At 42.3% G+C, this 20,723-nt stretch overlaps 1 protein-coding gene across 2 annotated transcripts in view; it reads right to left on the bottom strand.

Annotated features, from left to right (window-relative positions):
- Window positions 1–4,191: 4,191 nt before the first annotated feature.
- Window positions 4,192–20,723, bottom strand: part of GPCPD1 (glycerophosphocholine phosphodiesterase 1) — a 51,707-nt gene continuing 35,175 nt past the window's right edge. Inside the window, exons 14-21 of one of the 2 annotated variants that reach the window (XM_026080658.1) lie at window positions 20,377–20,416; window positions 19,505–19,566; window positions 18,064–18,129; window positions 16,935–17,071; window positions 15,587–15,722; window positions 15,097–15,257; window positions 12,025–12,128; window positions 6,674–6,759 (exon numbers count right to left, since the gene is read on the bottom strand). In XM_026080658.1, the coding sequence (XP_025936443.1) occupies window positions 12,053–12,128; window positions 15,097–15,257; window positions 15,587–15,722; window positions 16,935–17,071; window positions 18,064–18,129; window positions 19,505–19,566; window positions 20,377–20,416 (678 nt within the window). In that variant the 3' untranslated portion in view covers window positions 6,674–6,759; window positions 12,025–12,052. Of the gene's footprint in view, window positions 6,760–12,024; window positions 12,129–15,096; window positions 15,258–15,586; window positions 15,723–16,934; window positions 17,072–18,063; window positions 18,130–19,504; window positions 19,567–20,376; window positions 20,417–20,723 lie in introns of both variants that reach the window. The other variant, XM_026080657.1, reaches the window with a different exon arrangement.

Genomic DNA, 20,723 nt, shown 5'->3' with positions numbered 1-20,723 from the left:
GGGATAGGCTCAGGGAAGGGCGCTGCCCCCCCCCCCGGGGCTGGATCGAGCCAACACCCCCTTCATTGAGGAAAAAGGCCAAGTGAGTTGTGTGGGGACAAAAAAATCAGCGAGGCTTTTCTGCCCCCCCCCCACCTCACTTAGCCTTTTTCCTTGACGAAGGGGGCATTGGCTTGATTCAGCCCCGGAGAGGCCGGGGGGGGGGCAGCGCCCTTTCCTGAGCCTATCCCGGCATCGGCCTCAGCCCCTGCCCCCGCTCCCCAACAGGGGCTAAGGGAGGTGTGTGTGGGGGCAGAAAAGCCTCGCCGATTTTTTGTCCCCACACAACTCAGCCTCTCCCAGCCCTAGTGCTCCCATGGGGATTTCTCCTTCTCCCCACCCCCCCCCCACCTCAGCCTTGCGCAGGGGGTGGATGGAGCAGGGAGACCCTGTTCCCCACAGTGACACCCCTCCCCGGCTGCCCCCCTTGGGGTGTTGTCAGCCAGATGCAGCTGCGCAGGATGCGGGTCCGAGGGCCGGGAGCGCTGCTCCGTGCTGGTGCCGAGCCGGGCAGGCCGCATCCTTCCTGCGCTGCCGCTCCTGCTCACGCGGCAGGGTCCGAGCACGGCGCTGCCTCCTCCCTGGCCGGCTGGAGCAGCCCGTTCCGGTGGGATGAGCCCGGACATCGACCGCGGGCACTGTGCTCCCTTCAGCGCCTAAAGCCCCGCGGGGCCCGGGGCAGCGGGCGCTTTCCCCMCCGCTCGGGGCCGGGCTCGGGGGACGCGGGCCGGAGGAGCTCCTCGCCGGGAGCGTGGCCTGGGAGCAGAGGCCGCTCGGGCCCCGGGGTGCGGGTTTGGTGCCGGGGCCCGTCCCGGCCGTCTCGCCGGCTTTCTGCTACAGCTCCCCCRGCGCGGCGCGTGCTGCAAGGAAAATAAAACGTGCAGAAAAACACATTGGCCCAGCCGTAAAGCCAGGACCTGCTGTAAAAGCACCGGCTCTGGCACGCAGTTGCCGGCGTTTCATCCGCACCGTTATCCCGGCCCCGAGAAACTTCGAGGCCCCGTTAGCAGGCAGCTCGCGGTCCTGCCTGGAGGCAGCGTCAACGTGCTGCCCCGTCCGCTAGGGCAGGATTAGCGGCATGAGCTGGCTGCCTCCTCGCGTACCGAAGAAAATGATTCATAAGCACCTGGTTGGAAATGTATTTGCAGACTCAAAGGGCAAATCTCACCTCCTGCAATGGAGCCACTTCGCTTTTCCTTCCCCCTCAAACGCTTTATCGCCGCACTTCGAGCTGCCGCACCGAGGGACCATCAGCATAATCTCAGGGAAAAAGAAAATTAGAACGGATTTATCTGTCACAGACCTTTATCCTGGCTCCCTTTACACGCACAGAGTCTAATTTATCATCACAGCCGGCAGAGCCGTTTTTCACGTAAGCACAACTGCAGACGCCTTCCTCAAGGCCTCGGGGCTCGCAAGGGAGCGCGTCCCTCCCCCAGGCACGGCACGGCACGGCACGGCACGGCACTCGGATGGGCACTACCTGCCCCGAGCCGTCGCCTCCGTTAAACCATCGAATGAGTTACTACATTATTGCTCTGTGCGTTTCAGCAGCCCTTCAAGCCCTCAGATAAAACGAGGCCGCGGTCACAGTCACGAAGCAACTTCACAGAAGGTGTCACATAACTTAACTGGACAAGGCTGACGACGAGCGGGAGAACCGCTGCCGCGCTCTCCCTTTTGCGGGGTCCAGCTCCGCATTATTTAGGGGGAAAACGCCCCAGTTCCCCGGAGTGATTTAGCACCAGGTCCTTCACCACCAGCAAGTCCGCCCTGGCCCAGGGCAGCGCCAGCCTGGCCAGCAGCTTGGGCCCAGCAGCTCCACAGGGTCCTTCAGCCTCTCCCGGCCAGAAGAGCCTTTCAACCCCACCGTCGCCAGGCTGTTCAGAGACCTCAGCCTAAAGCTGCCCGAGGCAGCAGGGCCGTGCGAGCGCGCTGGACCCTGCCCCGAGCTCGCCCTGCCCTTCCCTTCCCTTCCCTTCCCTCCCCTCCCCTTCCCTCGGGCATTTAGGCTAAGGAAGACAAACCGAAGGGGAAGCGGAGCCCAGGCGGCAGCAGCACGTTCTCCGCGGCCGGCGGGAGGCAGGAACCAGGGGCTCCAAGTGCGGCTCCTGCCGAGGAGGCTCACGGGCTCCCGCACCGGAGTTTTACAGCAGCCTAGACAAAGCTGCTCGTATTGATAACAGGGGGATGGACTGGATGACCTTTTCTCCCTGTTTTCTGTGGGTCTTTGGCTACTTTATCCTTATTTCATCAGAGAACATTTTTATCCCCTTGCTAAGTCACCTACCGCCAACGAAGCCCCAGACTCGCACGGGCATCGCGGCCATAAAGCAGGTGCCTGCAGGACAAGCAAACGGAGCATTTCACTTCTGTCAGGTGAAATACTGAGCCTAGTCCAAAGTAAATGTCCCGTGTCACCTGCTCACCCCCCCGGCAAAGCCACCAGGGACCGCAGGGGCCCTCACCGCTCGTTCGAGCCTGGTGCAAGCAGCAAGAAGGGCGCGCAGAAGGACCCGCCGCCAGCCCCTGCGATACAGTATGCCTGCGGTTGGGTGGGGGTCGTCAGCGATCTGAAATACCAGAAGCAGCCAGGGCAGTGCCAGGGCAGGAGACGCGCACGCTGGCGAGCACCAGCACGCGCCAGCGCCAGCCAAGGCGCCAGCAGCGCCCCAGTACGAGCTGCCCGCGCGGTGGCCGAGGTACAAGCAGCGGCCGCGGGGCTAAACCCGCCCCGCTGCTGCGGCAGGGCTTTGCAAGGGCACCGGTCGGGTCCCTTGGCCGAGGGGCAGCTGGGCTGCGGGCACGTGCCGCTGCGCTCACGCGATGCGTTTAACACGCGAGCACCGCTGCCCCCCCGCGCCCGTCTCTGGCCGAACTCTACCTGAGGTTTATCGCAGCGGTTCAACGCCCCGTTACCCAAGCGCTCGCACGCAGGAACTCGCATTCCCCCAACTACTCTGTCACACCGGGCAGTTTATCCCCCCTCCACCCATTCAAGGGGCGACAGAGCCAGAGCACTAAGCTCAGYGCTGAGGTTTCAGCTGGGGCCCGTCACACGCTCGCAGGCCACCTACGCCTCCGGTGGCCCCGAGCTCGCCCTCCCTCCCTCCCTTCCTTCCCTTCCCACGCAGGAAGCTGCCGGCCGCCTCGCGCCGGGCACCGCGCTCTTACCTTGGTGACTTGCTGCCGGGGCCGTCAGCCTGCAGAGACCACAGCAGAAAACCTGCTGTGCCCAGGAGCCTTCACCCAAATCGGAGMCCAACGCAGAGCAGCTGGTGCTCCTGGGAGGAGAGCACAGGCCTGCGACCAGCTTCACAGGGGCACCAAAACCCCCTCGACGGCTCCGCAGCGTTTCCTCCTGAGAGCTGGGCAGTCCCTGCACGAGGAGGAACCGTGGCGCAAAGCTTACGGCAGCCGACGGACACCCGCCAGCAATGCAGGTGCCCGAACACAGACACCGTTTTGCCCRTCGCAGAGACCGAGGCGCCGGCACGGGGCTTAMAGYGACGAGCTGTGGCCATGTCGGAGCTGCTGCGGCAGCGCAAGCCTCCCACRCGCCAGCGCTCGGCTGCCYGGCTGCACCRGYGTCCTCCGGGCTGCRGCTCTTTGCTCTCCCCCRTTCGCAGCACTTAGGAGTTTCGCAGCACATCCTCAATCAGCAGTCRGCAGGGCGGCAGAAAGCGCTAGGTCTTCGCTTAGCCGGCGCTTCCACGAGCTACCRCACAGCTTCTAGAAAAGCCACGGTTCCCTGCTGCTGAGTATTGCCGCTTCTCCTCATTCAGCCCCTCCAGGAGAGACTCTGAGAAAGGGACCACGGGCAGAAGATGACCACTGCAGCTCCAGCTTCCAGGACTGCTGGGAGCCTCAGGTGTATTTTGAGTGTCAACCACCTGCTACTCAATGGACAATCTCTTCTGACACCCCAGACACCACAGCTGCCATGCAAAGGGGGAAAACTGCAAAAAAATCTTAGAGGAAACTGCTTATACAAACCAGACAAGGGCCCAGCTGCATAGTCTGTGAACAGCTTTCCCTCACCTTTCTCCTATGTTCCAGCAACTACTTTAAACTATGTAAAGGACTTACTTGCTTTTAAGCTGATTAAATACTTGGCTACTCCTATCCTTGCTCCTCGCTGTAGCGTTTCTCAGAATAGTTTCACAAAAGAACATTTTTAGCAGAATACTAGTCGAACTTAATTTCCTCCTGCCTGCTCCCGCAACCCTGCTGTGCTTCCCTCTACCCACGCAGCCTTGCCCTGCCAGCTGCGGTGCAACTACTGCTGCGTGCGGCCATGCTGTGAACTCAATTGCAAACAGCAGAAGAGCATTTTAAAGCCCAGCTGGGTTCAGAGCAAGTGGCTAACACACCTTTATCACGACTAAGGGAGTCAGCAAGAATACTGTACATTTGTGATGCTCTTCACAGCTATCTTGTAAAACCATCACTATGGTGGGTGTATTTAGCTTTTCCCCTGCAGAGCCTGGTAGGCAAACACTACTCTCTGCGCATCTGAAAGTTGAGAAAAAATTTAAGGGTGCTTAAGCCCTTCTCAGCATTAGAAGGGATTAGCCCGAGAGGGTGCTTCAGGCACAGCATCACTTTTAAAACACCTTCACGCAACAGCGATGTCACCTTCAACACCTCTGTGAACGGGCAGCCCTACTGCATTCATGAGCAGTGATAGGTGCAGCGCTGGTACGGTTGTGCATCAGTCGGCAAAGCCCTACAAGACCTTTCAAGGGAGTGCCACAGGGGTACACCGGTGAGGAAAAATTAACAGTTTCATCACACTCACGTCCAACAAGTGAGGAATCTGGACTTGCTGATCAGGCGACAACCACAGGCAACCACAACCATCATTCTTGATGTTAGGAATCAGGTTCGGTGCCCCTGCCCTCCCCAAATCCCCCAAGCAAAACTCACACATTTCCAAATTTAGTTTTAAAATTCATTTTATGTTTATGATTATTTTAAATAAAAGACAACTTCCAGATACCTAATGACTACTCTGCTGCTTGTGCAGGACAAACAAAGTTTAAATACTAAAATGCACAAGGCAAGTTGAAACAAGCTGTTTCAAACTGCGCAGTGGTGCAGGCCCAAGCAAGTTGTTGCAATGGCTGAACTCTTTATACAATCCGTTCTATGTAGCAATGACTGCATATAAAGAATATAATATACGCTATAGTTTTCATTGTCAATTTACAACAAGAGAAAAAAATAAATATTTTCCATTCTTATTATACATTAACACTTCAGTAGAAAGTTACAGCTGTGCGTTGGCATGACCTGCAACTTCAGGAGGAAAAAGGACATGCATATGTATCTATTAAGAGTTCTAAACTATGACTTTGTAATAAATTACAGAGGATAGATATCAGCCAACAAAATACCAATTATCTGAACTCAGTATATTTGTGATTCTTGCTCTGAAAATCAAGTGTTGCAAAATACAAAAGCTAGTGGCTTGTATTATTTAAGTAAGTCAAACCATATGGTATTGCCTTTTCTCGAATGTTTGCGAATAACAGGCTTGCGGTTTTAGGCAAAGAAGATGAAGTAGTTTAGTCAGTCCTTGCACCCTCACACTTAACTAGCACCGTAGAGATGCAAGGACCTCAGCAAACACCTAAATTTCATGCTAAATAATTAAAGCATGCACTTTGCAGAGTTTGTGCATGATACCTATTTTGCCTATTACGGTTACTGTGCAAAAAAGATTCTTAACCACTGAAGATGTTTTTGTAACTTTGCTAGCATTGGAAGTTATTAGCGACGCTTCTGAAGTTTAGCAGGCCTGTGTAAGGTTAATGACCAGACTGTACTTGAGGTTCACCCCTCATTGCTATAAGCAGACACGCTGCCGCTCAGTCAATTGGCAAATCAGAAAACAACGGCAGCAGCCTCAATGTCCAACAAAGGGGGAAAAAGAGTTAATGTGCACTGCAGTTTACTTAAAAATATATATAAATATTTATAAAATGGCACAAAGCTTTGTACACTTGGATCCATCAGTGCAAATACATGCATATGAGGTACCAATTTATTCAGGCCAGATCTAATTACATATATATTACAATCACTCTCTTAATCTGCTGTTGTCAGATTAGTATTGAAGTGAAATCAAAGCCAAAACAGTTTTTCAGCAGTTTCAGTATCAGATCATTGTAACTTCTCTACAATTTAGTATTTACAATTTAGTTTTTGAGTCTTCTGCTCCTCAGATTGCTTACTTTATAACAATTTTTTTAAATGCTTGGTGCCAATAGTGTTTTAAAATTTGAGACTTGATTATGGAAAAGTTAAAACTGTATATGTAAACTGGAACAATACCTGTAACTGGCTGAACATTTTAACAGGATTTGAATTTTCAGCAAGTACTGTCAGGAAGGAGGAACATGGTTATTGCTATTCGGGGACTAAAAAACAAACAAACCATCCCGAAGGCATAGACAGCACTGTTCCAACGGTGAGTATTAAACAGATACCAAACAGCATCCTGCTTGGGATCAGTCTTTGTGCACATGAATGCTGTTTAAATTATCTACACCTTTCACTTCCCGGCGACCATGACGACATTTGCACAGAGATATGGACTTGAAGTGGCTAACTGTGGGACACACACAGCTTTTCAGCTCTGGTAGTTCCTGCTTTAGACGTTCCAGCTGCTCTACCTGGAATATATTTGGTTGTTCAGGGTTCCAGTCATATATCCTGAATAAACGAGAAAAGAAAAGAAACACACTTATCAGTATAACCGGACAGGTCACAGAAATGCAGACTACACAAAGCTACTAGTTAACTTCTTTTTTTTTTCCCCCTGCTGGAGTAAAATTAGGTACCAGCAAGTCTATTTAAAAAAAAAAAAAAGTATGTCTGAGGATAGTACTTGAAAGTTTTGTCTTTAATCTTGCAATATAAAATGGTATTCCTTTTTCACAACAGTTAACATTTCATTGCATATACTAAAAAGCTAGCCACTGGCACTACCTCACTTACTTACTCTTCTGAAAATGTGATTTTATAAGGGATCACTTTTTTCCTGAGGCACAAAGCAGTAAGTAAAGAAGTAAGGACAGAGTTCCAGGCTTCAAACTAAAATGCCAAGAAATTTCAGAGGCCCAAGAAGATTATTTGAACAGACTACTGTTCACTTCTACATAATACTGGAGACCACGCTTACCGTTTTAAGAACTCCCCCCTAAAAATCAGAACCTTTTTTTTTTCAACTACCACTACAGTATTAGGTAAAGAATAAAAAGCAGAAAATCTGATCTCTATTCACACTTAATGCTAATTAACTAGCTACACTATTTAAAATAGTACATTCTCTTCTCACTTGCTTGTTTTCACACATGTAAACTAAGCTGCAGGATTTGTATTGTTAACATTGTACTGGATTGTCCAAATCCAAATCCCATTTTAATTTTGACAATGAAGGCATTGAGCATAACTCAAACACTATTTTGGTGTAGTTCATCATAAAGGCTTGTAGCAAAAGTGTTAATGTTTCTGTAAATAAGCCTTAGAAACAGCTGCAGAAACACTACTGGGGGTCTCTTTCCTTTACGCAATCTCCAGTTTTCACATAACTTAAGTACTCTGCAGCTTCAAGATCTCTAACGCTTGTCCCATTTGGCTGGAGCTCAATTTGAAAGGGAGTGAAGCAGGGAAGAGCAGGCTGCAGAGCCTTTAGAAAAAAAAAATAGGCAAAAATATAACTAAAGCAGCTTATGAAAACAAACTGTTGCAAGCTTCAAAGGCCGGCGCAGAAGGATGGATTAAAGCTCGTACTTCAGCAGCAGGTTCTACCCTGACATCCCACCCAGCTGGCCACGTCCCCAAACCCTTCTATTCCTATGTATACACCAGCTAACACACAACACAGGATGAAAAATACCAAGTAATGAAATTTAGCGCACCAAGTATCATAAAGTAGCTTAAAAGGGAAGAAAGTAAATACAGTTATGTAGAAGACTACCTAGGGGCAGGAAATGTGTACATAATATTCTTGTTTCTGTGCTAGTCAGATGCCCACATAATAAATATACTTGGAACATCTTATCAGCAGAAGTATTATATGCCAACATAACATCAGCGTGAATCTTTTTCAGGATCTGTTTTTCATGCCAACATCAGAGCATCTTATCAAAAAAACATTCACATTTACGCTCTGAATTTTACATGAGGTCACTTTAATTAAACACCATCAAGTTAATCAAGTACTTGGGGTGTGCATTTCAGATTTATACTTACAAATATTTTTAGATATTTTCATATATATGTATATAAAAATATACACACACACACACATATGCTCACATATATATACATTATATATGTTGGATATGCTTTAAAAAATTCTCCTTCAATATTTGGATTGAAATATTCCTGCATAGTCAGAACTACCCAACTACCGTATCTTTTCATTAAATGTATGAGACTTAAGAAGGAAAAAACAAATGGATGAGAAAGCACATTAGATAGAAGTTTATTTGTTTTCTAGTATTTTCAGTCTTGATGTTTCTATAATTTTAATCTGATAGTTATTAAAAATATTTATCCAAGGCTTATCAGCACACATCATTAAGTTTAGGGTGGTTTTTTTTTAAATGTTTCCTTATATGTTTCCATTATTTATCAGTTTTTCTTGACTTATGTGTTAGGGTAAAGCTGCAATATTTGGGCTGCAATTAACTGCAATTAATTCAAGAACCTATTTTGCATCCAATTTAATAGAAAATTTTAAGTCAAATAATCAAACACTTCCAGTACTGGCACATAACTTTTCCACAGGACTCCACTCTCCCAAAAGATCCAGTATTTTGCAGTTTCTTCTGTCATTTCACAATACTGTGATAACTGCTACCTTTAAAGCCTAGGTGTTGGGTTGAAAGCAGCACTGGAAGCACTTATGTTAACCATGTTGCTTAGATTTGTTCAGGGCAGAATTAGGAAAACAGTAACAAAGTAAGGTGGCTTTTTGCTGATGAGCTGACTATACTTTATACTTCTACTTGGAATGCAGTGCACTTCATGGGTTTAAAAAAAAAAGCGCCATTAGTCTAGTTCAGCACAATTCCTATGTACAATGACACTTACTTATTGTGATCAAGGCGGATACACTCTGGTCTCCAGAATTAATTTCTAACATCAGGATGTTATTTATCTCCAAAACATAACTGCTGGCACCATTCTTCAACCCAGTTCCCGTCACTGGTAGCTGTTGTGCATATACAGTTTCAGGTATTGCGAGACTCCTGGTTTATCTCCTTCCAAAGTCACCAGAGACCAGAAACTCTTGGAAGAAATTATCGTGCCTTCTGCCTGAATCTTTTCTGTAGATTCAGACTGTCTCTCATTTACAATTCCCTCAAGAAAGTGGTTTGCTGTTACTGCATCCTCCTTTCATACCGTAACTTCATGGTACGTCCAAAAGGAACACAGTGTCACACCAAAACAACAGAGTGCAGAATGATATAGTGCCAGGTGCCTTTTTCAACCCAGTGAGACCAGTTATGGACTGCTGGGAAGCCCAAGACACCAAAAATCATTCAGTGCAGTTAAACTGCAATTCAGTGCAGTTAAAATGCAATTAAAATACTTCTTCAAACAAGTGTGTGAGGAGTAAACGAGCTTAGAGTGAAGAAACGCAGATATTGCTCTCCTCCCCTGCAGTAAGATCAAAGACAGAAGGCAGGACACATGCTGTCCAACTCACAGAGCGCGAGCAAAAGGCACAGAAGTTAAACTACTTGCACAGTGCCTATGATCCAGTACAGGACTAACACAGGAATCCAAATTGCCTGATACAAGCTACCCACAAAACAAAAGCCTAACCTTTCTTCCTCCCAGGATGAAGACAGGACCCTTTGCTTTCTGTAGCTAAGTTAGCTCACATATTCCGGGTGTCTTTATGCATTCAAGACAAAGCACTTAAGTTAGGTGATAGCCTCACACAGCAATACACCTTAGGAACTGCTGCTTTTAAGTCCTTCCCATCAATGAGAGGCTAAACAGCAAAAGCATGTTCTAAGCCCCTTTCCCTGGAACGTGGCTAAGCAGCTTCCAGCGGGTATTTTATTGGTTCTTTGCTAGAGCAAGCCCAAATTCTGTAATTCTGGCTTGATATTCAATTCTTTCCTATTGAGATTTTGGAAGAATCCAACCTTCCAAGCTCCGCTGCAACCAGTCTGCTCAGATACATATAGTACATCTAACCTGAAAACAGAGAAGACAATTTGAAGCACAGCTACACTTACACCGCAGAACTCCTTGTTCGCAATTTTTTGGGGCTCCACTAAATCGTACCATCCATAGGCAGGAGAGAGCACAGTTCCATGACTTCTCCTCTCATCAATTATTTCTAACATCACCATCAAAATAACGAATGGACTGTACATCATCCTATCCTTCATTCTTCTACAGGAGAATTATTTACAGGTAACTATGCACCAAAGTTCCTACATTTAATTTCCTATTAATAAGCAAACCCAGCAGGAGACTGGGAATTCCTTCCAGTATAATATTTTTAAGCAAATACTTTTTATAAAAAGCTTTGCAGGACTTTCCAGGATTATGCAGTGAGAATAGAACTGATGTTTTTAACTGCTACCATGTATTTTTGCAGCCTCTGAAAACACATATGTCCAGCAAATCTCAGTCCCAGCTGTTTTTCCTTGCTACTGCTTGGCTGGAAAATGCAGGGACAGCAGTACTGAAAATACCGTTTCAAGCCAAGTAGATTTTCTGAAGCTTTTGATTATAACTTTTCATTTTTCCTTCTATCTCAAGGTAAACTTGAATTTACTGTGCAGTTCACAAGATGGGAAAGTCTTGGATTGCCCTTGCGTAACATTGAAGAGTAGATTAAATTATAAACCAACTAATACTAGTTAACTTTCTACATATATCCGTGTTGTTGTTTATTTCGGTAATCATCAATTTTAGGTAAATAAAATGGTAGAGATTTTTTTTTTTTTTTTAAGCTTTGAGAGGTTTTTAGAACGCTTTTGCTTTTATTGCCAACTAAATCTGTGTTAGTTTTGGAAAATCAGCGAAACTAATAGAGCATAGAGCTTTTGCTGGGAATCTGCAAATGCAACGCGAAGCCATAAGGAAGTGTAGTGTTTAAAGAAGAGACAAAAGCATTGAAGCTTCTCGAGGAAAGGCTTTCAGCAGAAATGTTTGCGGATTACTGGTTTAATCATTTTCATGCAGCTGTGCATATTCTTTAGCAAACAGAATTCAGCTCACATAAAATGAATAAAAAAAAAAGATGATAATTCAAATGTAAGTTAACATCCGCCCCCTCTCCACATTGGTATTTAACATATACCCACAGGTGTGAAAACATAGGACTCGATTGCTCTTATTGGGTAAGTAAATTCAAACACAGAAATATTTCCTAGATTGTTTATTAAACTTATCCAAGAGCAAAATGTTAGCTAATTCCCCCTCAAATCCGGCTTTAAAATTATTTTGCCAGTCCAGAGAATTTCTCTACAACAGGTTAAGATTTCCTCTCTAAATAATCTAAACATCACACTAACAAAATATTTTAAGCATGAGATTAACTTTCAGCCTGAACAAAAGATGCGCAGTTACACATTTGAAGTACTTTTCTGGATTATGGCTTAAACAGAAGCCTGGATACTGAAGCAGAGACCCTTCCTATAGGTCATACTTTTAACATGAGAAGTTCAGGTATTTTAGATGCTGAAATGAATGCTAGCTGAACACAGAAAAAAAAAAGCAGAATATTGTCCTGGAAACTGCACTAGGCCACCCCTGTGGTTTAGTGATTTACAGTATGTCTGATAAGCTACAGCCCAAGTGGAGAAAGGACTGGATGGAAAAAAAAAATCCCTCCCTCTCCCCCAGTGAGATGGTTCCTTTAACAGCTTTGATAACTTGTAAGCTTCCCAGATGCAATCTTGTGGTTTTTCTCCATGCAAAACATAAAGTCAGACCCCCTACCTGCTTTTTTTTTGCACGACACTTGATATCAGCAACTTTTTGGTATTCGGGATACAGAGTTTTTCTGCCATCTTCTCAAGTGGCTAGAATGTTTTTGCACAGCTCTACATGGATGATTAAAGTTCAGAAAAATTGCTTATAGAGATCATCTCTAACCAGACAGTTCATAATATCTGACGTAATTACTACATGCTGGCAACAGTAATAATTAGGGCCATATCCAAACAGCCTAAAATTCACCAAAATCTCTGTGTTTAGTTCCTAACATATTCTGACAAACGACACTTCTGAAGATGGCTTACGTAAAGCTCTAGTATACACTGAGCACAGCAATTTTTGATAAATATCTGAACCTGGCCTTAAATACTCAGTCCAGAGGACAAACAAATTCTGCATATACTGGCTACACATTAATAGGACACGTGACTGCAGTACCTACTTACTTCTAGATCTAGCAACAGGCATCTACATCTTTCTCATCAGTCTCCACTTGAGTTCTGCTTCAAAAGTAGCTCTGAATTTATATTTCTCTAAACTTCAAACACCACAAAATACGGAAGCAAACCTCCTAACAGATTAAGACTTTCACCATACCCATTCAAATTTTTGACAATATCTAAACTCTTGATATTAACTTCATACTCTCAGATGATTTGAAAGACTGCCTCTTGCCCCAGCAGCTCCAGCTGAAAATTGAAGCACTTGCTGCCAGATTTTACACTTAGAAATACCATCCAGGACTTGCAGCTATCCCCAGTATTTCAAAATGTCCAGTTTGAGATATCTAAGGCAATTTTCAGAAAGTGGCATGCCCCTGCTAAGGGTTCTATATTAAGATTCAATACAAATCTATGTAGACACCTAGTAAATTTTGAAAAATAATTAACAATCGTAAAGGAACATTCTGATACTCATTTTGGCCTTCTATGGAAGTAAAGGGCAATAATGTTTGGAGACTAGAGTTAAATGAGCCTGCAACAATTATACTGAGCCAAAATAATACTTTGCTACTCAATTACAGTTTGTAACTTGAAAGAGAAAGAAAAATGCACCACTGTACTACACTTTTTTTTAAACAGCATTGGCATTTATGTTAGTTTTGGGGCTCCTCTTAATGAAGTGTAAATGTCAACATGGTAGAAGAAACACGGGGAGCAGGGGGTGAGAAGAGAGATGAGTACTGTTGGGAATCTAGACGTTCTAAATAGTGTGGGAAGATTACAATTTTTTATTCATTTAAATCCACAGGGCCTAGAAGGATATGAGCACTTCGAACGAAGGTGAGGTAAAAGGTGTTCTGCTATCATACTGCAATTTAAACACACTAAGCAGTACAAAAGGGCGAATAAGATGAAACCTAGCAGACTTGTAGGCCTAGCGTACATGCAACATTATTTACTTAGTGTTGAATAGTTAACTAGGAAAAGCAACAAGAAGTCAGGAATAAGTCTTTAACCTATATTTTACTTTTTTACCACAGTAGTGACTATCTATTCCATCAGTAGTAAAACTCTAAAAGACTGGATTAGTAGACATCAGTAGACATCAGATGAATAGGCATTTCACAAGAACACTTTATGCAGTAATAAGTATTTGATCAACTCCCCCACCACTTATCTATAGACTAAAGACTCATCATTTCAAGCCATGCATATGGTAGGACCGAGTTTCATATTCAACCCAGTGGCAGTACACTGAAGAGTGAGAGTAGCATTTCTTTCGCACATCAGTCCAGAGATATTTTTCCATCCACTAAAGGGGCCTAAGTCTTGAGTTGTAGGAGAAATGTAACATGTAGCGCCGGTGTAGCAGGAAAGAGGACTTATGGTTCAACGATTTCAGTCTGAAGCTGAACCCCAAATGCAATAACCTTTTTACTCCTTTCCACCATCCATACAAGAGGCAGACACGCTACAGTACCAGCAGGAAGACCTCCAGTAAACCAGAAGCACTGGGTCTCTCATTCTGGAAGGACTCTCAGCAGGCAGGAATGGATCAAAAAGAGTTAACTACTTCTGCGTCAGGAGTCTACATATATAAGAGCAAGCATATTTGATTTGTTGCCTCTAGCCACGTTGACTTGACTCTCACTTCATTTTACAAAACAGAAGATAAGCAAAGTCCTTGACAAGTACTTCATGCAAAGGGTTTGAAAATGTCTTCTATTATTCGACACTTTGATTCCCTTTGTAATTCTTTCCCAATTACATAATCTTTGTAATTTATCAGAAAGTCTGCTTTTTCCCAATTCTCTTCTACAGCTTCCCAAATTCAACATTCTTCTTGTAATAGTGAATTAAGTTCCACAAAAAACATGTCCTATCTCTGGCTATTAGTTTCACATCTTTTCGGATAAAGGAACTGAAACTTTTGATTGGTTTAAGGAACTGAAGTAACACTTTTGTTTAAAGTTTTGTCACAGCCTTCTGATGTCAGTCTGAATTGTGCAGATAGAGCAACTACCTTCTGAAGTGACTAATTTGGGAGTCTGTCCTGGGAGTCACTTCAAACTAATTTTAATATAAAAAATAGTATGTAAGAACTCACAGCTTTGAAACACAGCTAAACAGAATGGTGGGAAAAAAATGAAGTTAAATTCATTCATTTAAGTTGTATTAACTATTCCCTTCCATAAATGCAGAAAGCTGAAGATTTCAGCTAAATGGTTAAATAAACTTATTCTCACCATATCATGTACAAAGTTTAAAAATTACCATCAGGAATGTTAATAGTACGTTAGATGTGTACGCCATGCACTAGTTCCTTAGAAAATCAAATTCGGTCCTATTTAAACAGATAAGTCATGTATTTGCATTAACCTCAGGAGAAGTGAAAGTTATTTTGCTTCATATATACAGCTGAAAGAGTATGAAAGAGTATTCATTAGTTTTATTTTTTCTGAAGACTTTTCAAATTAGTTTATGGACTTATTGGGTTTATAGTATGAAAAGAAGATATTCTGCATCCAGTCAGTTAAAAAGCAGTGTGAAATTTTACAAGAATCAGGATACAATAATATTTTATCTTAAATAATCTTTTTTTTTTTTTTTTTTTTAACACCAAGTGATGTACCTGTCATATATTAGCCCATGAACACCATATTCTCTCAACTTCTTCCTGTTCTCTGGGTCATTTGCATCATCACCCCACGAGAAGATAACTAAGTCTTTAGATCTGGCTTGTTCAATAAACATTGGATTCCTCAGCAGGTCTTCAGAGTGCACATTAATTCCCTGCAGTATAAAAGAACTCAATTAAAATCTATGTTTCTGAAAATCTCTTACAATATTAGCTTTTTTTTTATACCTTGAGACTTGCAGTCCCTTACAATTTAATACAATTAAGAGTCATAAACTGACAGTACTGTATTTTTTAAACAATGTTTTAAATACACGTTTGAAACAAGCAGACATTGTTTTGGCAGTTACTAAATGTTGAGGTATTTATTTTAAGAATTTGTTTGTAATTTTAAGAATCAGTGTCAAAAATTACGCATTTACAACAAGTAGTAATCGTTTAGTCTCATTTTACTGCAAAGTAGTATCAGAACTTGTCAGCTTACCAGTAAGTTTTCAAACTGGGCAAAACTAATGGCAATTGAAGTTGTACGAGACCTAAGATCCATAAGTTCTGGATAGAAGTCAGATTCTCCTTGAGTGAGAAATAACACAGGATACTTGTTTTGCTTATGCCGAATCCTGTTAAAAAAAAAAAAGTCAAGTTTGGAAGTAGCAAACGTGTTAAAAAGCAGGAAAATCCAATCTTGCTGTTTGAGGGGGTTTGTTGCCTTTACCGTGTGTTCATTTGCTCCCTAGCTAATGCAACAAGATAGTACTGCAGTATAGTATCAAACCACGCAACATACTTTTCCTTTCACCGCTATTATTAGAGATTAACGATTAACATACCCAGTTTAAGGGAAGCTAGAGTTCAAGCTGCACTCAAATCCACATCCTCCAAGTGTTCACATAAAACCTCTGCAGACTACCCAATTCTATCATTTTCTTCTTAAATGCACATTGGAGTAAAATGAACATTCACAGCAAGAGTTTATAACATATATTTAATTTACGATACACAACCTTTCTTGTGTATATTCCAAGTAGGATACCAGCCCAGTGGTATGAAATGACAGCAGATGGAAGCAAATGTGGGGGATTAGCATGTTAGGCACTCTTTCACACTTGCGTCTACCAACCCTTTACCACTAAATTCATTTGGTTTTGTCTGGCCCATTTACCCTTCCGTGGTACCTCATCAGGGCAGTCTCTCATCAAATGACTGTCCACTCAAATTCCTGTTTGTAGTATCTTTTCCGTGAAGCCATTCAATAATAGGGCTAAATCACTTATTGTTATGAAATACTGCAGCAGATTGTTAATTCATACATATCCCAACTGTCTGTTCCCCAGTTCAACTCCTGTGCTTTTTCTGTGCCTCAATACCTTCAATATGACATTCCAAAAAATGAAAGCAAACTGTTTCACTAAAAAAAACGAAGCACAGCTAATTCAAAGCTATTTCATTTTCTGTCCTTTTTAAAAGGCAGATATAGTGAAAAATTGTAACAAAATTATTATTTAGTTTGTAAATTAGGCTTGCATGCACTTAAGTATGACAGAAATGGACTTTATGGTACCAGAAGAAATCTTGACCTTTTTGTTAAGAAAGACTGAAGCAATCAGGAATGCACTTGCCAAAAATACCGACTTTCTTCTCCTATTTTATTTTTGGCATGGCTCAGATGGCAAAGGAGTCTAATTTCTTGTTTCAATTCCCAACTGTTCTGGCACCCCAAGCTTAGGTCTAATTGAAATGTGCGATTAGCTTCCTATGGTAGTCTTACATCTGAAGTTAATTTTACCTAATAAAAAAGAAGAAAAAACATGACTGATCTCTTCTTAACTTACATTGTACAAATATCTGCATCAAATGAAGAAAATATAATTCTCCTTCTTCCAGCATTCAGCAAAATAGTTTTTAGAATAATATCTAGAAAGAGGTTCATATCAAAGTAAGTTGACAAGTTGCCATCCCACTGTCCATCCTATAGAAAGAAAGGACAAGTTTCAGCCATTTAAAATTAATGCTTACTAAAATTGTTTTAACAAGCAAGGGTCTCTCATTGAGTCCAAGCGAAATGAGAATTCAGCTTCTAAGTCTGAATACAAAAGTCACTGCTTCAGTCAACTGAATGCTACTTGCAGCCCTAAGGGTTTTTTTTGAAAGGTGCAGCTGAATTCTGACAGCAATAAGGTTCACTGAGAAAGTTCACTGTCTTCCCATTCACAGGCAAAGTTTGTACGAAGCCTTTTCTAATTTTGAAAACACAAATGAAATCTATAAAAGATCATTCAAACTATAGCTATTTTGCACTGTTATTTTTAAGCAAAAAATGCAACAATAATATTTATAGAAATAAATGAGAAATCTTTTGTCTTTGAGAACAGCAGTTACTAGTCTTTCTGTAGTTAACTCTTCTCTGAGAGGGTCAGCACGTGTCCAAGCTGACAGACTTCCACCTACCACTGTGCTTAGTTTCTCCCACTGCAGGCTTTAGGCCCAGTCTTGAGAACTGCGTCCTTCTAGACAGAACAAACAAGCAGCCCAGCTGGGTCCACGGTACTCCTATGACCGGCACATGATGTAGAAACACAAGTGCTGCCCCCACTCAGGGCTGAGAGCGCTTCATGTTCCTCCTCACACGCACAGTGTGCACAACTTGTTGGGATTCATGGACTTAAAACGGATCTTCTACTAAAAACCCTCAGAGCTGCATTACAAGCTCAATCCTATAAATACTTCCTATTACTTTAGAAGTAAGTTTCTATGCATTTATTTGCAGGACTGGTACCATTATACTCTCAGTTTTAAAGATAGAGGGTTATAATAAAACAAGGTGGTCATGAAAAACATCAAATAACCCATAAGATAATGCTTCTTTTGGTTTGTAGCTTATACAGATTACGTTGTCAAATTACAAGCTTTAGCCATGAAAACAACAAAGTATCAAAGTAAAGCACCTGTACATTTACTTACTCTTTGCTGGCAGATCCATTTTATTTCTATGTTGAACCCAACATCTTCAGAAACAGACTCCAGGACCTGAAAAGATATTATTATGAAGAGACCCCACAGCAAAGGAGGGCAATTAAGCACTACTAGTAAGCGTAAATACTGGGGGAATACAGTGGAATTTAAGCCCCAAAGGACTAAAAGTAGAATAAAAAAAAATAAGTCTTTAACACTTAACAAAAGACACATTTATCTTTTTTCTACTTCAGTTCAAAAGACAGGCTACAGAAAACTGGATAAAATCTTGAGCACAAAATTTTGACACAGTACACATGCAAGTTAATTCGCCCCAACATGTGTATAAATACAAAACTTGACTGACAGAGCAGGGGAGTATCTTATATTAGGGTAATTTGTTTGAGAAATGCCCTATTTGTTCTCCTAAAAAGGAAACGTTTTGTACTTCTCTGGGAAGTTTTTTTGAATGCAAAAAGTATCTTAAGTTACAAACAGTCCTGTATGAAATCCGTGAATATAACATTATTATAAGAAAAAAATATGTAAAATAGTTGTAAGGGAACTGTTAACTGCAAGGTGAATTTAAATCAAAAGGTGAAACCAACAGCTAAGGAAATGTTGATAGGTGATTCTTTAACCCTATGAAGAGGACATATGCAGAAAAAGGTAATGTACCCTTTCTTATAAAAAGAAAATTAAATTTTGGTAATCAAAACAGGTGGAAGCACTGAACCTCAGTAGTTCAAACAAAGCTCTTTATTTCCTGTAGTTACTCAGTCATCTGATTTGACAGTAAAAATACAGCTGGGCATAGGGACTGTAACTGATGAGTATTTCATACTTATTCTGACCTAAGTCCGTAACTAACCGTGGGTATTAATTGTATCTATGGTCCAAATAAAAGCAAGTACTGTTACATAATACAGTTCCCTAAAAGGCATGTCAATGAGCAGTTCAGACCTTAGGAAAAACAACAAGGGAAAAAAACCCAGCAGTTGAAGAAAAACATTCCAAACATGAGTTGGCAAATGGTCAATAAAAGCTGAGAGCATGCTAAATAGCTGAAAGTATGTGATGAACTAACACAATTTGTGTACTATACAGGAGACTGCTAAAAGCTGTTCTTTTCCCCTCAAAATAAGCAAACAATTATGGATGCCTTAAAATGCAGTGCCCAAATGTTAAACAGCTGTAAAACTGAGTGTATCCTGAGCCATACAACTGGGGTTCCCAAATTAAGACACCTAAAAGGTATGCAAACTACAGAGTTTAAGTGCTGCAAAGGCTCCAGTGGCCAGCAATAAAGCCTAGGTTCCCATTTCTGGCACTGAAATCAGATGCCTAAAACCAGAAACGAATATCCCTTGCTAGGTGTACAAAGCTGAAAGAAAAGTCTGTTTTCATGTTCCATAATCATCATCTCTATTGATCTATATTCACTGCTTACTGTCTGCAGAGAAGGAAATGGCTGGGTCTCAAAAGCAAAGTTTTCTTCTTCTTTAAAAGATGCTGAAATGAAATATAAAAGATTGGATCAAAACCAAATAATAGTATTGCTGATCCCAACATGAAAAGACTGGCTCAAAAATCATAAGGTCTTTTAAGAACAAAAAATGGAATCAGGTCTACTGATTATTTAATTCTTTCCTGCGACATCAACATAGTCCAACAATGGTGTTGCCAGTTCCTTTTTCACCAGTGGGAAAAGTTTTTGATCCCTGTTACAAGCCCTGCCAGAGCGTTTATCAGAAGCAGCCTCTCCCAGCTCCCACCATTTCAGTCACTGAACCACCTCCAGTAGAAGCAGCCTTGCCTGTCAGAGCTTACTATTTATTTTATCTTTTCCCAGACAGGTAGGATGTGTGAGGTACTTTGCCCAATTTTGCTGTCCCCATAATGGAGATGCATTATGGCCGGAGATTTATGGCACCAAAAAAACCACACCCTAGAGCAGTTACCCAAGCTCTTGTTAGCAATGCTGAAGAGCTGCCAAAAAGCTACAGTTATGAGAAGCATGAGAAGGAAACATGAGGGGTAATTTTGTTATGAATATTCATAAATATATTTTTAGAAATACATGCATCTGCTAACCCTCCTGTCCCCTCTTCCAAGGGAGTAACGTCTCTCCAAGCATCTACTTCCCAGCAAAAATCTCTGCAGCATACACACAATTGAAATAACTGCCCCAAGTGTTTAGAAATGAACTCTCAGTGTTCAGAAAGCAGGCACATGCGATTAGAATAAATCACTGCAACCAGAGAATATATATTATTACATAGTAATAAATAAATCTCAAGAATTTTGCCAAGTAGTACATACCATTGTGATCTTTTACTTTCAGGGCAGTCACATGAGCCAGCTAAAGATCATAAAAAGAAGAAAACTAACAAATGCTCCATCGCTAGAGGTCTTATTACATATAAAATACAACTAACTTTCCTTATGAATTTTCTTAAGTTTAAAGCTTCATTATAGACAGAGTTTTGGTAAATTGCAAAAGACAAAAGAAATCCCCAAACATGTGACAATTTTCTTTTAAACTTGACAATTTAAAGACTTCAAGGAAAGCTGAAAAATTAACTGAAAATATTCTTATTTAAAATTCAGAAAACAAGTTCAAGGATAGAGACACCTTGGTAGAGCATAACATTAAGATGTGAAGAAGT

The sequence above is a fragment of the Apteryx rowi genome, unplaced genomic scaffold (assembly GCF_003343035.1).
Source record: "Apteryx rowi isolate R43461 unplaced genomic scaffold, aptRow1 scaffold_53, whole genome shotgun sequence".
NCBI classification, from domain to species: Eukaryota; Metazoa; Chordata; class Aves; order Apterygiformes; family Apterygidae; genus Apteryx; species Apteryx rowi.
Note: the sequence above shows the minus strand (reverse complement) of the source record. Positions and strands in the feature narration are given on the sequence as shown.